General features: G+C 37.5%; 1 protein-coding gene across 1 annotated transcript in view; it reads right to left on the reverse strand.

Annotated features, from left to right (window-relative positions):
- pcxa (pyruvate carboxylase a) overlaps positions 1-12,089 on the reverse strand; it is a 121,744-nt gene that overhangs the window by 47,699 nt on the left and 61,956 nt on the right. The window contains exon 10 of the mRNA XM_084137667.1: positions 10,351-10,533. Coding sequence (XP_083993793.1) covers positions 10,351-10,533 — 183 coding nt within the window. The remainder of the gene's footprint in view (positions 1-10,350; positions 10,534-12,089) is intronic.

Consider the following 12,089-nt stretch of genomic DNA (forward strand, 5'->3'; position numbering starts at 1 on the left):
TCTTGCAATTAACTTCTAGCTAGCAACAGCACACATGCATGTGCTAATGGTACTAACAAATAGACTACCACTGCTTCAGCAAGTGCAGTTACTGCTTTTTAAATACACTTTTTGGTAAGAAATATATAGAAATATATTATTACTATACTAGAGAGATGTTAGAAAAAAAGTGTTTAATATCCCTGTTAAACAAAAAAAAAGGTTGGTAATGTTGTGCCAATATCCTACTGACCAAAAATGTTAGATTGAATCTCCACACCAGGAATATTGGATCCAGGCTGGTCCAGAGGCTCAGGTCATCCTTCCAGAACTCGAATCTCTCGTGAACGCACATACGGATGTTGCTGGAAGCCAGCGATTATAGTTAATAAAGTTTTAAATATGAATATTTTTCTTACAAAAACCCATCGCTTCGCTTCAGAAGGCATTTATTAACCCACTGGAGTCGTATGGATTACTTTTATGATGGAGGGATGCGCTTTTTGGAGATTCAAAAACTGGGGCACTATTCAATGCCATTACAAAGCTGGGAAGAGCAAGGATATTGTTTAATATAACTGTGTTTGGCTGAAAAAAAAGAAAATCATGTAAATCTAAAATGGCTTAAGGGTGAGTAAATTATATATCATTTGAATTTTTGGGTGAACTAGTCCTTCACTACAACAAAAAAGTGAAAACGAATTCAAAGAAGAAAAGACCAAATGAAAGTAATATGAGAATTTTTTTTTAAATATATATTCGGTTTCACAAAAATGTCTCATTATGGAAATAAAAGGGTTGCTGATGCCACTTTGTCAAATAAAATAATTTAAAAAATAAATAAAATATAAATAAAAGTAATATGAGAAAACAAATGCTGAATTTGTTGCTTCACAAAAATCTCACTCTCCAAAACAAAAATGGTTGTTATTAATTTTGTATTATTTTGAGGAAAAAGGACCAGGTCATTGCAAGTGCTGTGCTCAATACTAGACAAAGAATTCGATCTGAAACATACAGCGTGTTCCTCTGATTCCCCACTGCTGTCTGGGCTCTTTTCTCAGAAACCCAACACCAAACGCAAAGGATAGAGAGAACACTTAAGCATGCATTTTGACTTTGCTCACCTCTCTCTTTGCCTGTAGGTCATGATGTTCCCGCTTTTCCATCTATTTAAGCAGGCTGGAGAAGTGTGAAAGGATAAGGGAACTAAAGAGAGACAGCTTTCATAAGAGCACCACCTCCGTGACTTTCCAACCACCCCTTCTCTTATCCCCCCTGCCAGCAACGAAATACCCAGTAACCTCTGCCTGCTCTCTCCTTCATTTCTTCCCTTCCCACTCCCACCACTCTTCCCATTGGGACAGGGCGAGTGTGGGAGTCTGACAGGAGCTTTTCTGTTGGAGGTTCGAGCTGTCAGCTCCCTCTGCCCTCCCGGGTACCCCCAGGGTGCATTCACTCTCACTATTAGTAGCTCTCTCTTCATCAGTAGCAAGATTTCTCATTCATAACAGGCCTCAGCTGCCAGTGCCGCTAGCCAGGACTTTGAAAAAGCATTAAGTAATGTCTCTTAGGTTGTGAGGTGCTGTGTTCCATTCACGCTGACTCTTTGTTCCTCAACCTTTGATTCTGTTCTCATGTGTGCACCTCCTTTATTTTTCATGTAGTCGAGTGAGAGCTTGAACGTGCCGCAGATTTTTTGATCCAAGTACACACATGCTCTCAACTACTTTTATAAGGACTTGTAATTCACGTGGCATCTCCAGCTGTGCACATTTGCACAGCTGGAGCATCCTGGAGTGCGTTGGGAAACCTCTCTCTTATTTGAGACTTTTCTTTATCTTTGTAAGGTTCAGATGAACTCATGCATTATAAAAATACTAAAAAAAGGGCAAAAACAAAAAAACATTTAAAACAAGATAAATTTACTTAATATAATTTTAATGATCTTAAGATATATTTACTATACCTTGCAAAAACTGTAATATTGTGAAATTACAATTTAAAATTAAAATAAAATCTATATAAATGTTTTAAAATGTAATTAATTCCTTAATTGTATACCATAATCCTTCAGAAATCTTTCTAATATAATGTTAAAAACAGCAGTGCTACTTAATATTTTCGTAAAAACCGTGATGTAATTTTTATTTATTTTTTTCAGTTTAAGATATCAGATTATTTGAAGAACAGAAAGTTCAAGATATCAGTATTTATTTGAAATGGAAATATTTTTTAAATGTCTTTCCTGTCACCTTTAAGCCAAAAAAAGTACTGACCCCAAACTTTTGAACGGTAGTGTATATTATTTTCAGAGAATATATTTTAATTGAGTACATGTGTTACCAGTGGGGGGGATGTGTTACATGTGTTACCAGCGGGGGGGGGACACAATGCTTAATCATAAAACAGATGTACAATAACATTACGATGTCCAGCAATCGATTTAAATAGTACATTGATTGAGTTTAAGTGGTTGTTCAATGAGGCCTATTATATGTTAATACGACTATCTTAAACGTGTATTTAAGTCCTTAGACCTTAGAAAATAGTGGTGGGGACATGTCCCACCGCAAATTACGCCTATGTGTGTTACATAGATGGCAAATTGTTTTTAAGCATAAAACGTTTTATCTTTCGCTAAAATGAAATTGACCTCGTTTAACAGAACTATAAAAATATATAAAAAGACAAAAAAATACTGATCATGTACTTGTCCACCCTCGTTTCCATTTCTCAACGATGAACCAATAATAACCAGCAATTCTGAGGAAAAGTGTTCCAAAAGTATTCCAAAAGTATTGAGGATCATAAGTGACGACACCCTGATACCAGAAACTGCATCCTCATGAGAGAACTGCAGCATCTAGCTGGAGGCACCCGGCTGTTTCTGACGAGAACACCTCTAGGCCGTTAGAAGGGCTTGTTCAGCAGTAATGATGAGAGAAGTCGACAGAGGCAAAACTTACACTATACACAGCCTGTGATTTACTAGACAACTCCATTATCTCATAATCAACTAGAAGCTACAACTGACACAGTCACACTGAGATGTGTTGTACATGTCCACTGGTGACCATAAATGCTGCACAAAGTGACGGCCAAACCATCATCTTCATCTAAGTAAGGCTAGATATTGATTATACGGTGTCATGCTGCACAGATGAGTCACATGATGCTATAAGTAAAGACCAATCCTCTCTTTTATGGCCAGTAGAAGGCTCACTAGCTCTGTAACCATTCGACTGCAGAGTAATAATGGAGCATTATAAAGAATCCATCATGGATGAAAACATCCAACGGAGAGTTGGATTTCTTTTTTCCAGAGGACAGTGACAAAACTATCATGAATGAGGTACAAATTAAGGTAAATTATTATTTGTATTTTAAGCATTAGAGGCACTGTGTTTGTTGCTGTGAGATCTAATAGATGCTGTTCAGGTAGATTTTATGTTTGTTTTTTTTGTTTTGAAAGAAATTAACACTTTTATAAAGCAAGAATGCATTAAATTGATTAAAAGTGACAGTAAAAACATTAATTTTAAAAAGGTTTCTATATTAAATAAATGCTGTTCTTTTGCACGTTCTATAGTTTCATGAAAAAAAAAATCTATAAAACTGATAAGAAATGTAATCTTGTCAGGATGAACAATTCAAGCCTGTTAACCAAGTTATTGCAAGAATAAAATGATCAAACTATTATTTTTTGTTAATTTATGGTACACATACAACATTTGATCCCAAACTAGTTAACCACTATGTGACAGCTTCATTTACACAGCTTCATGTGCGACCCAGTTACTTGTACTAGCATTTTTTTTTATATTAGAAATGTTGTTTATGTTTAGTGTTTATTTAGTAGCAATATGTATGCAGGGTTTTAAATTTAGGCAACAGGGTTGTAACAATGGCTAACTTCACAGAAAGTAGAGAGAAAATTAAACGGCTTATGTAACATTTAGTTTGATCTCCTGATGTTTACGATTTGTTGACAAAGAAAAAAAAATTCTTTAAGAGGTTCAATCCTTATTTTGTACAATATTCATGGAAAGTGCCTGGTACTAAAGAAGTACAGCTCTACTGTGAAAGAAGGGGAAAAGGCCATGATGACTGTGAAAGGACAAACACACTTCAGACTGACTCTCCAGGGAGAATAGGATGGTGTATTTGAGTTTGCGTCCTCATTCAATTTCACATATTTACTTAGAGCGAGAGAGCTTCTCTTTTTTTTTTTTCTTACTCCATACACCCTCCTTCTCTCTAGGGTTCTTAATGTTTGTCAGCTTCCATCAGTCTTCGTCTGAAGCCTTTATGCAGAGACACTCTCCCACAGTCTCACTATTTCTTTCACTCTCCACAGCTTCAACCCTCATTCAGTACAGCCTCCAGGCTCTTGACACGGCTCAACTTCCTGACAGTGATGAACATATCTTGATATCATATAAAAGCTCACAGAGAAGAGGCACTGCAGAAAAAGAAGGAAAGAAGGAAGGAAGCAAGGATGAAAGGATGGAAGGAAGGAAGGAAGACAGAAAGAAAGAGCAGAGACAGCAAAGCATGGGAGACTGACAGTAAAATAACTAAATATTCAGCGAACATGACGACTTCTTTTAGATCTACATTAAACTTGGCTTGATCAGCAGGAGCCTTTCAAAGTCAGCAGGGCAGTGCTAGAAAACATAATGAAACATTCAAGCTTTTATTTAAAAATCAGAGAACCCTTAGAACCAGGAACATAGCCTTGGCTCCAATGGTCTCGCCTCCTGATATGCCATGTGGTTTCTAATTGACATTTTTTGTGAAAGAAACAGCCCGTTTCTTTAAACATCTGTCCAGAACACTGTTCCCAGCTTTTGAAGCATTCTACAATGGCCAACAAAGCAATTCACAACATGCAAAAGCTACCCATGGCGTGACAGAGTATGAATGTGTGTATGAGTTTTTTAAAAAGCCAAAGATTGTGGTCACAAACCTTGAAGAACACAACAACTACCTATTATCACACCGTGACCAAAATACAGTTTTAGGGGTAAAAGACAAAGAATCACATTGCAGAAATTGAATGATGCTACAATCACACCTGGAAAGTTTGCCGTTTAAAAGGGAAAGAAAGAGAAAGAACACGAGTGAAAAGGGAAAAATTCGTAATACAAAGTTTCCTTTTTTCCACAACTGAACACTTCATTTCTCATGCTCCACTTTGGTTCTGAAAGAACAGAACCAAACTTAATTGTCCACTGCAATTACACAGTTAACAATAGTCTGTGCCCAATCCTGTTCATGGAGATCTACCTACCTGCAGAGTTCTTTCAATAATGTCAAATATTGGGGGCAATTTTGCCACATCTGATTATGTCTTTTAAGTAGTTTTTAACAGCCCCAGCAACAGTAACCTCCCACAGCAGCCAAACCCACAATGACATCTCAAAATCTACATACCTGTATATTAGGCACCAAATATGTCCTGATGTCCTTTGACTGTTTTGCACCACACAGCATTTACACTTTCAGTGTGGACAAACACATCTGCTAACTTATGTGGCCTCCAGGGGCCGGTTTCACAAAGATAGACTTTGACTATGACTTAGATATAGTAGATAGTCAGACTTCAGATAGACATCTAAATTAGACCGTTGCATAAAGCACTTAAGACTCTGACTATCTTAAGTAAGATTACACTGCAATGCATTCTGGGTAGAATAAGACACTTTTCAAAACAAAAAACATGGCGGATCGAGTAAGCGCATTCAACCGCTCAGTGCAGTTTACCCCAGCGGAAAATATGTGTTTGTTGGAGGAGTATAACAGTTACAAGGACATTTTACTTGGGAAATTTAGCGGAGAATGTAGTAACAAGAATAAATGTTTAAATTATGAGCCATTTTCCCTTTTCTTTTGGCTGTTTGTAATGTAACTGATTGTTACTGCTGGTTGCCAAGGTAACAGAGTCTTAGACCTAAGTTAGCCTGGGGGTAAGGCGTCTAATTTATCTGGTCTAAATTAAGTCAGTCTTTATTTTTGTGAAACAGTCTAACTTGCATTAGACTAGTCTATAAGCAAATTTTAGACTTGTCTAACACTATAGACCGGTCTAAAATAGCTTTGTGAAACCGGCCCCTGAAGCTTGCGTTCTGCAAGCGTACAGCGCCATGTGGTGCCATCCCAAAAAGGCACAAAATCACTTTCACAGACTTTTACCTTGACTGTTCCCTGCAGGTGGAATGACCTGCCTGACTTAGCCATTTTCAAGAAAGCACTGACCCCATTAATACTAATACGAACAGTTCTATTTCTATTCTATATACTTTCTTAGTTAAAAAAACAACAACCTTGCTACGTGTACTGTGCTGGACTAACTGGGACATGTCTCAGCACTTACATATTATTGCTCTTTTGTTGGTTTAACCGCTTCTGTTGTTCTTCTCATTTGTAAGTCGCTTTGGACAAAAGAAGCATGTAAATGCTAACTATCTGGGTTGAAACTCAAAATATTTCTGGCAGTAATTTTTGGGCATGGTCGGTTGAGGTTTGTCCAGTGCAAATGGTTTTTGAGATATATTTCTGGTGTGTAAATTTATAACAAAGTGATAAATAATGAGAATACTTGTTTCTTCATGTACCATCTGCAACGGATCCTAACAAAATGTGCTCAAGCAGCCTGCTGTTGCTATGGTAACCTCCCCAGGCAAAGACGTCTAGTCGAATTCTAACTAACTTATAATCTAACTTCTAAATCATTGTTTGATACGGCTGTATGCCATTGAAATGTAGTTAAATACTTTTAAGATTCATCGAACTCTGTCATCCTTTTTTTTGCCATTCACACCCTCACCCTACCATTGTAATAAGGGCACTAGTAAGTCACTGTGAATAAAAGAATAATCTAAATGACAAATTAGTGATTAGTAGCTGTACTATGTTACTACTTCTGATGTCCAACACATCCACTAGTCATGATCCAGATCTTCGGCAAGCAACCACCCCCCTAAAAATAATAGATAGATACTGGTTTCTCCATTCCACCTCTGCAAATGGATGTCATAACCACAATCCATTATTTGAACAGTTAATTAAATCTTGTGGTGGCGGTACTAGATAAATTGGTTATTTGAAGATGCCTAATAAAAACAAGGGAGCTCCCAGGCCCCAAAGGAGAAGAACGGCCTCCCTCCTGCCGAGCGCAGCGAAGGGAACAAGTTTAGGAAGAGGAAGTGATAAAAAAGGAGAGACAGAAAAATAGTGTAAGCGATCATGCAAAAAAAAACATGGTGTGCTAATGCGGAAGACGAGATTAATCAAATGAGGAAGGAATAGGAAGCCTGTAAATTGAGGAAGCCTGTAAATTAAGGCAGCAGGAGAGGTTTGAACTTCACGCATATCCTGGAGCGCACTTCATCAGTCTTCATTAAAAACAGGCAGGCCACGGCACTGCTCAAGCTCCGGCCATGACGCCAAGCAGCTTGAAGTGATTCTCAGAATTCTTCCGAGGCCAGGTTCTCTAGTCACGCTTGGGAATGCGGCCTGCAGGGTAATCGAGGACTTTCCTGATTGTAGAGAGCGCAAGGTGCAGAGAGGCGTAAAGATAAATATTGGGGTGGAATGACAGAGTCAGTGCAAGGCAATTTTCGGAGTTTGTTCTGTCACAAACTTTACTCTAGGGGAATTTAGATGGGAGAAACACGAGCAAATGGACAGCAGATCTTTCCGGAGGAGGAAAGAAAAAAATCATCTTGAAAGGTATTTCAAGTCACGTTGGAGCAATTTTTAAGATTTGTGTATAGGGCAAGATGGGAGGGAGATTAGGCAGGCAGAGAGAGAGAGAGAGAGAGAGAGAGAGAGAGAGAGAGAGAGAGAGAGAGAGAGAGAGAGAGAGAGAGAGAGAGAGAGAGAGAGAGAGAGAGAGAGAGAGAGAGAGAGAGAGAGAGAGAGAGAGAGAGAGAGAGAGAGAGAGAGAGAGAGAGAGAGAGAGAGAGAGAATGTGTTAGGAGGAAAAACTAAGAGGTTGGAAAAACGATGCAGTGCTTTAAAAGCTTCCCTGATGGCCGACCCTTCAAAGCTCATATGTCTTCAAATGCATATGTCTCCCCTCACATGAGACACACAAAACCTTCTGAGCTGCCTCACTGCCTACATAGGCAGCATCCTAACTGAAAGGGGACCTCATAATTAAGTTTGTTTTTAAGTGCATTTACATGCGCTTAAAAAGTTTAATTTCAAGATGTCCTTTTGAGGATACTGCCCAGTGACAAACTGTTCTACTCCTAAAGTTAAAACATTTTTTCACTTTGGTTCAGTTTTTGTGAAGTCAGACTAAAGGCCTGACTATCTCTCGGTCACCTTCTCCCTTTCTTTTTCTTTTTCTATCAGTCTCTTTTTCACACCTTTTCTCTTCCCCTCCAAAAGCTGCGCTTTAATTGATTTAATTGATCATTTTTCAGTCAGTGAAGAAAGTAAACAATTGGCCAACTGATATTTATATCCATTTTATTTTTTAATTGTTTTATAAATCATTTCATTACACAAGTGAATTTGCTGAAGGCTACCAGGAAAGCTTGGTAACCATGTTCATTCATTTCATTCACAATATGTGCATATTAATTATTAATCTGATGCTTAATCTGCCAAAAACGGCTCCATTAATGTTGGTCTCGCCACACTGACAACTGCGAATTACATTACATGTAAATCATGTAAATTATATATTTTCAGTTCAAAATTGGGAATGTTTATTCATTTAAATCCCTGATTAACTATGTCAGTTGTTTAACATTTCTATCATAAAACAGCTGACAAATAATAAATGTTTAGTTTAGCTACTTACATTAATAAAGGCCTTCTGAAGGGATGCGTTCATGTAAGAAAAATATGCATATTTAAAACTTTAAATATGCCAGGACATTTTTTTTTAATATAACTCCGATTGTATTCGTCTGAAAGAAGAATGTCATATACACCTAGGATTGCTTCAGGGTGAGTAAATCATGGGCTAATTTTCATTTTTGGTTAACTATCCCTTTAAGCGTGACAATGGAATTCACACTCAATCTGCCTATTTTGATTGGTCATCTTAAACATTTTGATTTTGACAGCCGCTGAGGCAGCTCATGAGTTATCTTGGTGTTATGCAATATCCTTGCAGCACCCAAGTTAAATTAAAATCAGGCCATTATTTCACAACTTTAAGTATACACCTTTTGAAAAAAAAATAGGACTTTAGGGTCCTCACTGGTGGGTACAGCCACGCATGACGGTGTATAAATGATGACAGAATTTTCATTTTTCAGTGAACGATGTCTTAAATGTTCCCTTTATAGGCAGCTCACTAGTCACTAGTCTTTAGAGCTATATCCTTGTTTCATCTCCAAATAAAATGCAGCGTTTTGAAAACTCCCCGATTAAAGCAGCCAAAACAAAGATAGGTTCTCCTAATACCCCCCAAACGAATTTCTAAAGACGCTTATAGGAAAGCTCCTTCCCTAATGGTTTATGTAAACACATTTATTTTATTCAGGCTGATTAAGCGCAAACACTCCATGACAACTTCTCCCATCCACACCCCTCCCTTCCTCCGAAACCGGCACATCAGAAAATGGTAAGGTCTGCACCCTTCATCCGAGAGTGCCATTAGTACCATCACTCCAACTCTGATCACATTATGCAGATAAACACTATATTATATGAGTGTGTTACCATCTATGGTCTAACCCGACTCACCCAGCATGTTCAGGTTTGCACGTGTGGGAGATTTAAGAAAAAAAAAAAGCTCAAGATCTTGAAATGTTTTTAGCTCACTCAAGGTCTGATCAGAGACTCAGATGGCAGCCAGCATGACGGGTGACAAGACCGTGAAATGTCTGCTGCTCAGATGCGTTTCAAAAGAACAACACATTTAATAGGGGAAAAGAGAATCCATAGGTTCCGTCACGGAAAAAAAAAATCACTTCTCATCTGGATCTCTTACTCAGTTTGTCATGTCAGGCTTCTCGTGCCTTTTTGTGCTTGCTTTTTCATGGGAAGTTACCATTTTCACCATTGTGCGCTTTGACAAGGAGCATAGCAGCCATTATAAAAGGGCGAAGTCATGAAACTACAAAGCCTGTTGAATATTAATTAGATGACGTCACATAATTAATATTCATGAGCTAAGCTGGTAAGTTTTATAATTGATTTTTTTTCTAAAGTAATTGACTAAAGGCATGACATTTACTGTAAAAATCTATTTGACCAGCACAACACACACAATCTCAGTCTGACACCACAGCGCCTTTAAATGTGCAACTGAATCGATTTCCAGAGGTCTATGCTGAATCTGATCGCAGTCGTGCTGACCCAGATCGTTTATGCAAGCACTGTTGTCGAGAAAAGCCTTACCTTGACCCCACGGACGCGGAACTCCGCTAATGCTCGGCTCATTTTGGCAGAGGCCGCCGGCAGATCCTTTCCACTGGCGATGACTTTCACCAGGAGTGAATCGTAATGAGGGGAAATGATAGCACCCTGGAAGGCAGACGCGCTGTCCAGCCTGATACCCATGCCCTCTCCACTGCGAAAGACCTGCCCAAGAAGAAAGAAGATGATGGTCAGAATACAGATTTGGACTAAACTTTATGTACATGCTTGAAGGACTGCACTTAAAAGAACCAAAATTTCAGACTTCAGGAAGAAAATATTATAAATGGTCAAGGAAACCACCTTTATATTTTGACACTTTACTTTTAATTTCCTTTTTTAATGCTTTTATTTTTACACCTTATTTTCACACTTGAGCGAAAGTAATTTCAGATTAGTCTATAGTTAACACACTGGATGCAAACAATGCATCATGACTCACTAAATCGCTCCCTTCATAAATCAATACAGCTGCCAACACTGAGAATAATCTGTTGTCTTCCGTTTTTATACACCTTTTAAAAGCCACTTCAGCTAATTAATTTTTCCCTGCACATCTGAAATAATGACTTTTAACATAATATAAAAATGAAAAATGTTTCTATGATTAATTAATTTTGCAATTAATTTACTTTGCGTTTTAAAATAAATGATGACTGTTACATAAAAGCCAGGTCATGATTTTCTGCTCGTTTCTAGCCACAGTTGCAGCAATGCAAATTGTCAAAAATTACTTGTTAATCTACTTAATTTTCCCTGTCCATCTAAAATAAAATAAAAATTACTTACAAAAATATGATTACTTTTATATTACTTAAATAAAAATACATAATTTTGTATTAATAAAAATAATAATAATAATAATAATAATAATAATAATAATAATAATAATAATACTACATTAATATAGTTACATAAAAGCCATGATTTTCTGTTCTTTGGGCTTCTAATTTAAATAATATTTTTTCTAAACAATTTCTAAGTGTCAAATTATTTTAAAATAATTATACATTTCAGCTGACTTTTTTTAAAATCGTATTTATTTTCATTTTACTGTTGCCAATACATCGCTTTAAGCTTATATCTGGTTGGTCCGTGTTAGTGAACATCAATGGTAGTATTTTTTAAGCTGATTCTGCTAAATCTATTTCAATTCGGTGAAGTGTGTTCAGTGGCACTCTTCTAAACTTTTCTCAGAAAGCACATCAAATGAACCAAATATTCCCTAAATAAACACACAAGGGGCAGGGTATTTTGCATAAGTGCCACTGATGGGCGTAGTTACTCAAAAGGTGAACGGGTAAAATCGGCTGTTGAAATGTTTTGCGCATGATCTCAAAATATGTTGTGTGGATTGAAGGGTTTGAATGCAGTGTTTAAAGGTGCAATTGAGCGATTTAACAAAACAGCTCTTCAGGGTGAGGCACAGGAGGCGGCCCTCAGTCGCTTACCAAAGCAGAAGGTAAAAAAGAAAAAGCAAAAAAAGCAACAATTTGAAAATCTAACATTTCACAGAGAGCTGCCCCTTGAACTGTACAAACATTCATCCAGCAAAAATAGAGCAACTGTCAACACAAGTACCTCAGGGGAGTGTGCAGGCAATAAGAACAAATTGAGGAAAAAAACACTGACACACACAAACATGCACACAAAAACACTCACACTGCAGCCAACTGGCAGCAGTCATTTACTGTTGGAATTGTGCTCTGTCTCAGCCTCTG

Source organism: Abramis brama (assembly GCF_963993115.1).
Source record: "Abramis brama genome assembly, chromosome: 15".
In the NCBI taxonomy this organism is placed as follows: domain Eukaryota; kingdom Metazoa; phylum Chordata; class Actinopteri; order Cypriniformes; family Leuciscidae; genus Abramis; species Abramis brama.